The following is a 10695-nucleotide window of genomic DNA, read 5'->3' as shown; positions in this document are numbered from 1 at the left end:
CAAGGGCCGCCTTGCGCCCCGCCCCCCGCCCCCCGCCTCCGGAAATGCGTCAGTCGCGCGCCGGAAGGGGCGGGGCGCGGCGCTGGTGGGGCGGCCGCGTGCGGGCGGGCGGAAGCGGTGGTCGCCGCGCGGAGGAGCTTCCGGCGGGGAGGCGGCGGCAGGGAGCGAGTGACGGCAGCGGCGGCGGGAGGGAGCGCGGAGAGCTGCAACCATGGTGAGCCGGGCGCAACGGCCGGCCCGCCCGGCGAGCGGGCCCCGCTCCGCCCCGGCGCGCAGCGTAACGGCGGTCTCTTGCAGACGGTGGGGAAGAGCAGCAAGATGCTGCAGCACATCGACTACCGCATGCGGTGCATCCTGCAGGACGGTCGCGTCTTCATCGGCACCTTCAAGGCCTTCGACAAGCACATGAACCTCATCCTCTGCGACTGCGACGAGTTCCGCAAGATCAAGTGAGCGGCGCGGCCCCCCCCAGCTCCGCTCCCCCTCCCGCGCTGCGGCCCCCGCTGCTCTGCCGCGGCGGGAGGCCCCGGGGCTGCCCGCTCAGAGCAGAGAGCCGGCGCAGCAGCTGGGCAACTTCTGCTGCCAGCTCCTGCAGAAACGGTCATGGTTTTCGTCTCATTTGTCAAATCCCCAAACCACCACGGTTCAAGGGGTACTTTGTTTCAGTTCTTTGCTAATAACTGAAATATACCTTTATGTGATGCCAATGTAGTCGTTCTAACAGTTAAGCATCATGGGGGGGAAAAAAACATGGGGAAGATACGCATATGTGTTTAGACTTCTTTATGTACTTAGCTTGAGGCACATAAAAAATGTCTTTTTTACGGTAGGTTCTCCTCTCTGGGGTAGCCTAGTCATATATTCCATTGCAAATTCAAATAGCAGCGCTGGGGGGTTTTTTCTCTGTCTTGCAATGTTTTCTTTCTCTTCTCACTAGACCTAAAAATTCAAAACAGCCAGAGCGGGAAGAGAAACGAGTCCTTGGTCTTGTGTTGCTGAGAGGAGAAAACCTGGTGTCGATGACAGTTGAAGGACCACCTCCAAAAGATGTAAGAACTGAGGAGAAAGGGAAGGGACACCTGATAAATTTGCTTCCTTGTAGGAGAACGCTACTACAAGATTGTCCTAGACTTACAGATGCTGTTGTGACTAGGTCCAACAAATTTCACCACAGGAATTTCTAATCCCTTTGGTGGGCTCCGATGTTAATTGGGCAAAGGAGGGCTGTGGGCATCCCTGGGATCACAGGACTTTTGATAAGTCTGTCTTTTGGCGGGGGGGGGGGGGGGGTGTGTCTGTTTTCAGACTGGAATTGCTCGGGTACCTCTTGCTGGAGCTGCTGGAGGACCTGGAGTTGGAAGAGCGGCAGGGAGGGGAGTACCAGCTGGTGCACCCATGCCACAGGCTCCAGCAGGATTAGCAGGCCCTGTCAGAGGAGTGGGAGGACCATCCCAACAGGTGAGATGCTGTGACACATTAAAAAAGAGTTGTCTGGTGTATTCTGGGGTGACTTTTAATTCTTGGTACCAATGTGATGCAAGAAATTGGTGGAGTGGAAGAACTGTAATCTTAGTTTCTGTTACCAAGAAGTTTGACCCTAGTGAGGCTTTTTTGGTGCTAGATCGCCTAGGAACTCCGTCTATATATGGTGGAAGAAAAGGCTTGAATGTGCTGCTGCTTCCACAGAATTGAAGTCGTATCCATTGAACTGGATTACAGATTTGTAGCATTATTTAACATGTTAAGAGGAGACTGGTGTCATTTTCTGTAGGGACAATAATTTCAGTCTTGCTTATTTCTTAGTTATTAATGTAAAGCAGATGTTGTGCTGTTTCTCTGTGAACCTGTTTATTTTGTTTACAGGTGATGACACCTCAGGGTCGTGGAACAGTTGCAGCTGCTGCTGCAGCAGCCACTGCTAGCATAGCAGGAGCCCCAACTCAGTACACACCGGGGCGTGGGGGTCCTCCTCCACCCATGAGCAGAGGAGCACCTCCTCCAGGTAGGAATTAGTGTATAGAGCAGGGCAGCAAGGAGCTCATGTTATGTGGCAAAACTGGTGATAAAGAGGTATCTATCAGTCTGATGAAGATGTGGTATTATGGAGGACTATTCCAATATCCAAGTAGTGGCTTGAATATTCAGCTGGATTTATATGCTTGTTATTTCTCTGCCTTAAGGAATGATGGGACCTCCTCCAGGCATGAGACCACCTATGGGCCCACCGATGGGAATGCCACCTGGCCGAGGTGCTCCTATGGGAATGCCCCCACCAGGCATGAGACCACCACCCCCAGGAATGAGAGGTGAGCGGAGGTTATCTTAAATGCCTAGAAGCTACAAGAAGCAGTAACGTAAATAAAATGTTTGAAGGGCGATAATGTTTCAATACCTCCCTACCTCTGCTAGTTGTCAATAAATGCCTTGGTGCCAAAAAAGGGGGCCTAAGGCTACTTTGAGCTTGGTGAAAACATCTTTCTGGTTTAGCTTTGCTTTCTCTTCCTCTTCAATATTCACCTTGTTCCTTTTTTCCCAGGACCCCCTCCACCTGGCATGCGTCCACCAAGGCCGTAAGATATTCTAAAATGTACCTCTGAACTGTGAGAAGACCGATTAAGGGAATATACGGAGCAGTACCACCTGTCAAAACTTTGCTATGTACATTTTATATTTACTGCTTGTAAAGTTTGCCCTTTTTAATAAAGTTGGAAAATCTAGTACTTTTGAGTCACTGTTGTACTGGTCTATTTCAGGAGCACAGCCATTACCTTTCACTACTGCACCTCGGTCACCCCAGAAGAAGAGCATGTTTGAAGCAAAAAGCTCAATTTGTATTGACAGCTCAGAAGTTAACAGTTGGTCTGGGCCACTTAGACCAATATAGACCTGTGTTCCTTATAGGAATTAAAGCATATCAATGAAATGTAGCAAGGCTGATGAAAGAAAAATTTGACAGGATGGTAAAAATTAAAAAAAAAAAAAAGTTTAACACTGATGAAATTAAGTATGGGTTACTGATCAGAATTCTCCCTGCATTATTCACAGTGGAATGAGTACAATGGTGCCTGTATTAGGAATAGTGATCTCTGATGCTCTGTATTAAGCTGCTGCTATTAGCCTGCAGTAAACCTGCTTGATCTTTATAGGTAGAGCTGCATTGCTTCTAGTTTAAAAAAAAAAACAAAAAAACCCAGGATGAGCAAACCTATCATTAATTGCACACAATAACACAAAACAGCCTGCATGCTGGTTGGTCTTCCCTTCTTGCCTTAGCTTACAGCTGCTTTCTTTTCAATTAGGAGGAAACTGTCTGCCCCCCCCCCCCCCCCCCCGAGTTAATCCTTTCTTCAGATAGTAGCCTCTTGCAGATTTGTTTTAATTCTTGTGACTTATCTCTGAAGCTGTCTGAAATTTTTTTTCCCCTATTTTAGAAATAGGCTCTCAACCACAGAAATTGTTTTCAGGCATATTAATTAATCAAGATTACAGAAGTATATGAACAAAGCGGTAAGCGTTCTCCAGTTTTTGCCTGAAAGACAGCTTGACTTACATTAACTAAAAGTGTGATAGAAAGATGTAACATATCCCAGCTCTCAATTGCTCTGGCTATGTGTTTTATAAACAGCAGCAAACCTTTTAGAAAAAAAACCCAAACTGCTTCTTTATTGCTCAGGCTGCTGAAGATGTTTTCACACAGGGTCTTCAACCAGGTATTAATGAACATCCCAAAGCTATTCCAGAACTTGAAGAAAAACTATTCAATTTTACTGAAGTTGTCTCCTCACAGTACAAAGAAATCCCGGCCCTGGAGAGAGTACGTCTGAAATGTCCGCATTGTCCAAATTATCCACTTTGTTATTACCAACAATCCTTACTTTCTCTTGTACCTGAAAGAGAAGATACTTGAAATTACATTCCACCAGCCCAACTCTCAATGATAGGTAAGGAACAGCACGGAGCATTTTGTAGGCAATGCTCTCCCAAGTAGAAGCCTAGGAACGTGCTATTAAGGGCAGTATCCTTGATTGCCCCACCAGCATCAGACCTGCAGTAGGAGGGTAAGTGACTGCAGAATCAACAAACCTGTTAGCAAGGGTCTTTAAACAATCACAAGAGGAGGAAAGGGAAAGCAGGAAGAAAAATACAATCCTTGAATAAGAAAGTAAAGGGAGCTATACCTGGACTTGGATTTGAAGTTTCCTCCTTTCCTATGCTGGGCCATACCCAAGCGTTTTCGGTCTTCAAATGATGGGCTTTTTAAGAGAGGAGGGGGGGGGGAGGTAAGACAAAGACCACTGAAGTATGTCAATAGTACAGGTACTTCTTCCAAAAATCCCATCTCTGCTCTACCCACCTTCCCCCCCCCATAATCAGTCAAAGTATCCCTGAGAAAGTCCAGAGATGCACCAAAAAAAAAAAAAAAAATCCCACCTACTAAAGTCTGGACTAATGTACTACTGCTAAGACATTACCCAGCACGGTACTGCTTCAGAGCCTTCCTGCTTGTGTTGGTAAGCTCTTCGTCAAACACAGACAGTTTTTTCTTCCGCTTGGGGCCTAACACAGAGACAACAGTCAGAACACTGGCTGTAAAGAGAAGGCCACAGCTTCATCTTGTTTACCAGAGCCCAGTGGCCTTGACCACAACAATTAGCCTAACCATCAGGAAAACTCTCTGCAAGCACAGCCTGGCCAGCGCTGGTGGCCATTCCTTCAAAGATCAGCGCCTCCCTCTAATCAAATTAGTTTACCTATTTGTAACAAAGTAACTGACATAAGGTAAGTCAGCTGTAAAACAAAAGTCTCCACCTGCTGGTACTGCTGCTGGTTCCTCTTCTGGCAAGGCTCTGGCTCGCTTTGCTCGGCGATTCCTTTTTGCCAGCCGCTCAGCATACATTTGAGATTTCAAGATTTCAAACTGTGACCTCTCCTCTGGCTGAAAGGTGTTAAAATACAAGTTTACAGTGATGTGAGGTTTTGCTAAGGGAAAACTAGGATAGTCCACCCACGGTCCCACTTGTCCATAAATGTACTCACTGTCATTTGGACTTTTTTCTGTCTGTCCTGCATAAATTTCTTCCTTTTCTTTTTGCCTCGTAATGCTAAGTCAAACTCCTGCAGTGCTTTAGCCACTGGAGAGACAAAAGCATAGAATAAGGAACCTCCTGAAGTACAGAGCAGAGTCCAGCTGCAGCTATGGAATTTAACATGGCAGTGTCATGACTCACGTTTCTCTTTCTTCCTCTCCTCACGGGTCTGGAACCAGCTCCGCTCCAAACCCTCACCCACAGTCTCTTGTTTTCCTGTCTCCAGCTGCTTCTTTGCCCTATTGATCTGAGATAATTCAGGCAAGAAGTGAGCTCATGGTGGCTAAAAAGTATCTATCTCTTCCCTTTCTAAAGTAGGCAGGTTAAGTACATTAGGGTAACCTCCTTATGCACTGTATCTACTCCAGATCCTAAAAAAAAAACCTAAGGTAAAAAAAATTCCTAAAAAAACCCTTACCTGGGCCTCTGACTGCTGCATCTCACGCTCCTCACGCTCCAAGCACAGAACTGCATATACATCTTTCTCTAGATTCTCAATCTTCTCTCGAAATTTTAGTATGACATCTGAAAATGATATAGCGTGAACACTAGAAGCAGCTCATGTAAAGTCCATCTTGTTTTTCAGCACCTCTTTTAATGTCCCTCTGTACCATGATATTCCCTGCCTACTGCTCTCCTGCTTTTGAGATCAGCAAAGCGCGTACCTTGGGGGAGAATTCTGGCCTTCACTGGTGTTTTGGCAGCCTTCACAATATCCTTCAGCATCTTGCGCTCTTCCTCACCCACAAGTGAAACTGAACGACCAGCCCTGCCTGCTCTTGCTGTCCGACCAACTCGATGAACATAGTGTTTGGTGGTGTTGGGCATAGTAAAATTTATTACCTGTAACAGAAACAGTGTTAGTAGGGAAACAATATTAAAGGACTCATTAAAAAGCTCAGCACTGCAAATACTCACTGTTTTAACACCTTCAATATCAAGTCCGCGTGCAGCGACATCTGTAGCTACCAGAATATCAATCTGCTCATCCTTAAAGCGCCTGAGCAGAGAGAGCAAATGCATTAGCAATGAATACAGCCATCCACTTCTAAGACTTCCAACTCCTAACTTCTTTTTTGCCTATGATTGCCAACTAAACCTGCTAATACCTGAGTGCTTCTAGCCGCTGTGCCTGAGAGAGGTTTCCGTGAAGCTCCCCAACCCGTAGACCCATCAGCCCAAGTAGGATGTGCATACGGTGAGCTTGCTTCTTGGTCTGGGTGAAAAGCATCACATGATCTGGGAAGGTTCGTGTCAGTAGAGCTGAAAGAAAAGTCCTCTCAGTAGCCTGCTTCATAGTCACCTACCGATTCCAGCTTTTCTTTGCTCATCACTAACCTGACACAATGGCTTCACGGTCCCCCTCTCGGTTGGGTCTGATCCGGACAAATTCCTGCCGCAGGAAAGGGGCAACATCCGTGTTGCTGTTCACAAAAATTCTGACAGGATTTTTCAGGGAAACAGAAGCCAAATCTTTCACCTACCAAAACAGGTTAAAAAAAAAAGTCCACATGAGCTCTGGTAAAAGACTAGACAAACTTCTGTTCAACTTTCTGCTTCTCAGCAGCCTGTCTTACCTCCTCTGTCATCGTGGCAGAGAAAAGCATTGTCTGACGGTGGTTGGAGCACAGCCTGATTATTTCCTTCATCTGTTCCTCAAAGTATTCATCCAGCATCCTACACAGGAGAAAAACAGCAAGGTAAGGCAGCTTCACCTGGTTCTAGCTAGGAAACATTACTTAATGCAGGGCAACAAAGACTGCCCTGTAGCCTGGGAAAAGGAAAGCAGAAAATTAGCATCTCATTTTTCACTGCTGTCCTGCTTAGCCTACCTGTCTGCTTCATCCAAAATCAGCACCTCAACACTGCTCAGGTGGAAAGAAGGGCAGTTGTGGAGATGATCAATCAGTCGCCCAGGAGTGGCAATAAGAATATCTGGCCCGGAGCGCAGAGCTGCTTCCTGAGTCTTCACATCTAGGCCACCTGAAAGAGAGCAAACGTGGACTGCTGACTCCCTCAGCAGGTTGCAGCAGAGTACACAGATCCAAATTGCCTGAGGAATGGGAAACAACTCAGATTAATACCACACTCACAATTAGAAGTGACTCCACCTTTTCCTTCTCAGAAACCAAACAACAAAAAGTATGGCACGGTATTGGAAAGTGAGATTTTTAAACCACAGCACACCTGCTAGAAGCATGCCTGCCATAGCCTGTACAGCCCCCAGTTTTGTTACACAGAATTTCCAGTTCTGTATCGCAGTTTACAGCAAGGTGTACAGTTCACGTAAGCAACTTAATACTCACCTACAGCAAGGCAAGTTGTGACACTGCTGAACTGTGCCAGCTGTTTTGTTACAGAGTGCACCTGAATACCCAGTTCTCGTGTTGGCACTAGTACCAATACCCGTGTTATTGGAGCTTGACGAGGTTTGTAAATCAGGCGCTCAAGGACAGGCAAGATGAAGGCAGCTGTTTTACCTAAAGAAGAAAATTAAGAAGAATTACCAATTATTGTAACTAATTTTCCATGTTTCCTGTGCCCTGTTCAATCCCCTACCTGTCCCAGTGGCAGCACAGGCACAAATATCCTTCCCCAGAAGGCCCACCGGGATACAAGCCTTCTGAATTGGGGTTGGTTGCTTGAAGCCAAGAGCTGTGATTGCCTACAAAGGAGATAAAGCAATTAAACTCTGTCTCTGGTATGGCCACAACTGGAGTACTGTGCTCAGTGCTGGGCTCATCAGTACAAGAGAGACATGGACATACTGGAGAGAGTCCAGCAAAGGGCCACAAAGATCGCAAAGGGACTGGAGCACCTCACATACCAGGAAGGGCTGACAGAGCTGGGACTGTTCAGCCTAGAGAAGGCTTGGGACGATCTTATCCATACATATAAATTCCTGAAGGAAGGGTGAAAAGAGGACAAAGCCAGGCTCTTTTCAGTGGTGCCCAGTGACGGGACCAGAGGCAATGGGAACAACCTCAAACACAGGAGGTTCCCTCTGAACACCAGGAAACTCTTTTTCACTGTGAGGGTGACTGAGCACTGGCACAGGTTGCCCAGAGAGGTTGCAGAGTCTCCATCTTTGGAGATGCTCAAAAGCCACCTGGACACAGTCCTGGGCAACCAGCTCTAGGTGGCCCTGCCTGAGCAGGGGTTGGACAAGATGACCTCCAGAGGTCCCTTCCAACCTCAACCATTCTGTGATCCTGTAATAAGCCTCACTCAAGATAGTGTTGACACACTGCAAATCAAAGAAAGGTTTCCGTTATTTGGGAATGACAGCTCCTAAAGGACTTCCACACTAGCTCCCACATAATTTCCTGTTCAGAGAGGCTACAAAGAAACGAGGAATTTGACAGTTCTGATTGGTAGAGAGGAGGCTGTATAACATTCCCCAGAGTAACATATGTAATAACTCAACTACGTAAATACCTTCAGCAAAGGTCGTGAAAGATTCATGTCCTGGAATGATAAGTTATCATCATATTGAGAGGCATCTTCAAAAAAGCTCTCTGCTTCCTAGAAACAGCAACAACAACAAAACTGGAACAACACAGGCAACAACACATGTTGTCAAAGGGCTCTGGGGTGGTTTTTGAGCTACAGTTTGTTAACCGAAGTCAAATTCCCCCAGAAGAAATGCTGGAGAATGACCTAGTGTCATTCTGTCCAACACTTACCATTTCTCCCTTTTTTGATCTCCTCCGTTCCTTCACTTTGACTGTATCTGCAGAGAAAGAGAAACGTGACAGGACTTAACAAGCACAGCTAAAGACATAACAAGATATGGTGACTACCGTCTTTAATGGTTGGACTTGATCTTAAAGGTCTTTTCCAACCTAAATGATTCTATGATTCTATTCAATGATTCTACCTTCATCTCATACTTTTTGCTCTGAATGAGTTATTGAGGGAGAAGCCTCAGAAACAAGTACAGGCATGCAATGGAATAAAATGCCAAGCAAATAGCCTTCCTCAGGGATGAGTTCAATTAAAGTACTATGGCTACCACTCAAAATAAGCTTGACCAAAATCAGAAGAAATGTCGCAGAAAGAAGACAACAAAAAATAAGAGGTTCTTGCCCACTCCCAGCAAGGCTTCGCTACAGTCTTTTCTCCAGTGAGCCAACAGTCTGTCAGATTCTTGCCCCTGACCATCTCTCTACGTACTGCTAATACCTGCTTTTCTGAAGATAGTTTCATCATCCAATGAATACTGAGACTCCACATCTTCTTCTTCTTTGTCCCTACTGAAATCCTCACACTCCCTCTCTTTGGTTTGATTATCCTCAGTCTCCACATCTTCTTCTCTCACTTCAGCTTGTTTAACTTCTCTTTCCTAGAAAAAGATGAAAAAAAAGTTTTAAAAAGAAAGGATAAAAAAGAAACTTCCATCCTGTACGAGCTTTTGTTCGTTCTTATTATGAGCCCATTCACAGATACATGGTTTTGCATAACCCAAAGCGTTAGCAATTCTGCATTCTCATCAGTTCAGCAACGCATCAGGTGTGGCTGCAAACCCAGCCCAGGTGGGTTTGAGCACTGCAGCTCAGGATGCTTTCAGAGTCTGTGCCTCTGGAGGGAACACAGTAGAAGGCCAAACCCATACCTGTCTTTCCAGTAATGAGAGAAAAAGGCCCTGACCTGCAACTTCCTTTTCTGTCTCACTTTCTCAATCTTCTCATCCAGCGTCGTAGCTGGTCTCTAGGCAGGAAATCACAAAAGGGAGCTGTAAGACGAGCCCGGGGGAGCGTGGGACACTGGGGCCTCAGGCACTGAGGCCTCAGGCAGCGCAGCCCCAGTCCCGGCCGCGGGCCTCACCTTGCCGCGGAGCTGGCGCAGCGCCGCCGCCCAGGCGCCTTCCCCGCCGGCCTCCGCCTCGCCGAAGACGAAGGCGGCATTGAAGTCCCCATCCGCAGGGCCCCGCCGCCTGGGGCCCGGCGCCCGGCACAGCTCCTGCGGTAACACCAATGAGCAACGACGGCGGGACGGCGGGACGGCTGGGCTGGGCTGGGCCGCGCCGCACCGCACCGCACCGCACCCACCGCGGCGCCGGCCCGGCGCGATCCAACCCAGCCCAGCGCAACGTGGGCCGGATCCGGCCCGATGCAACTGGGCTGGGCTCGGCCCCCGCACCGGCCCGGCCCACCCACGACCCATGCGGCAGATCCTGCCCGGCCCCACCTCCTCATCCTCGGAGCCCCCAGACTCAGGGTCCTCAGGCCCCACGTCCCCCTCCGCGATCGTGCCCACTAGGCCCAGGCTCTGCAGCATGGCCGCAGCCCCAGCTCCGCCCCGGAACTGCGCGCCACCACGTGACGGGCCGCCCCCTGTGGGCGGGGCGACGGCTGGCCCCGCCCGCCCGGCGCAAAGGCAAAGCGAAAGCGGCGGAGCGGCGCGTCGGGCGGCCCTTCCCGCGGGCGAGAGGAGGCGAGGCCGGGGCCGGGGCCGGGGCCGGGGCCGGGGCCGGGGCCGGGGCCGGGGCCGGGGCCGGGGGCGAGGGCGAGGGCGAGGGCGAGGGCGAGGGTGAGGTCCGGGGCCGGGCGAGGGCGGAGGGCGCGGCCCGCTGGGCCCGGGCGGGGGCGGGGGCGGGGGCGGCGGG

At 48.9% G+C, this 10695-nt stretch overlaps 2 protein-coding genes across 2 annotated transcripts; one reads left to right on the top strand and one right to left on the bottom strand.

Moving 5' to 3' along the window:
• The first annotated feature begins 164 nt into the window (after window positions 1-164).
• On the top strand, window positions 165-2709 carry LOC104036611 (small nuclear ribonucleoprotein-associated protein B'). The gene is made up of 7 exons (XM_075721067.1): window positions 165-214; window positions 298-449; window positions 938-1049; window positions 1306-1458; window positions 1864-2002; window positions 2181-2306; window positions 2537-2709. The coding sequence occupies exons 1-7, from the start codon at window positions 212-214 to the stop codon at window positions 2572-2574; spliced, it is 723 nt and encodes a 240-aa protein (XP_075577182.1). The 5' UTR covers window positions 165-211; the 3' UTR covers window positions 2575-2709.
• A 687-nt stretch (window positions 2710-3396) lies between these two features.
• DDX27 (DEAD-box helicase 27) lies at window positions 3397-10367 on the bottom strand. Its single transcript, XM_075721066.1, has 21 exons — window positions 10278-10367; window positions 9915-10049; window positions 9738-9797; window positions 9273-9432; window positions 8774-8820; window positions 8526-8612; window positions 7647-7752; window positions 7394-7567; window positions 6920-7070; window positions 6665-6764; window positions 6426-6567; window positions 6197-6350; window positions 6006-6087; window positions 5753-5930; window positions 5506-5612; window positions 5229-5334; window positions 5038-5132; window positions 4810-4936; window positions 4473-4557; window positions 4179-4253; window positions 3397-3805 (listed from the first exon to the last, which is right to left on the bottom strand). The coding sequence occupies exons 1-21, from the start codon at window positions 10365-10367 to the stop codon at window positions 3703-3705; spliced, it is 2364 nt and encodes a 787-aa protein (XP_075577181.1). The 3' UTR covers window positions 3397-3702.
• Window positions 10368-10695: the final 328 nt, after the last annotated feature.

This window comes from Pelecanus crispus, chromosome 14 (assembly GCF_030463565.1).
Source record: "Pelecanus crispus isolate bPelCri1 chromosome 14, bPelCri1.pri, whole genome shotgun sequence".
Classification (NCBI taxonomy): Eukaryota; Metazoa; Chordata; class Aves; order Pelecaniformes; family Pelecanidae; genus Pelecanus; species Pelecanus crispus.
Note: the sequence above shows the minus strand (reverse complement) of the source record. Positions and strands in the feature narration are given on the sequence as shown.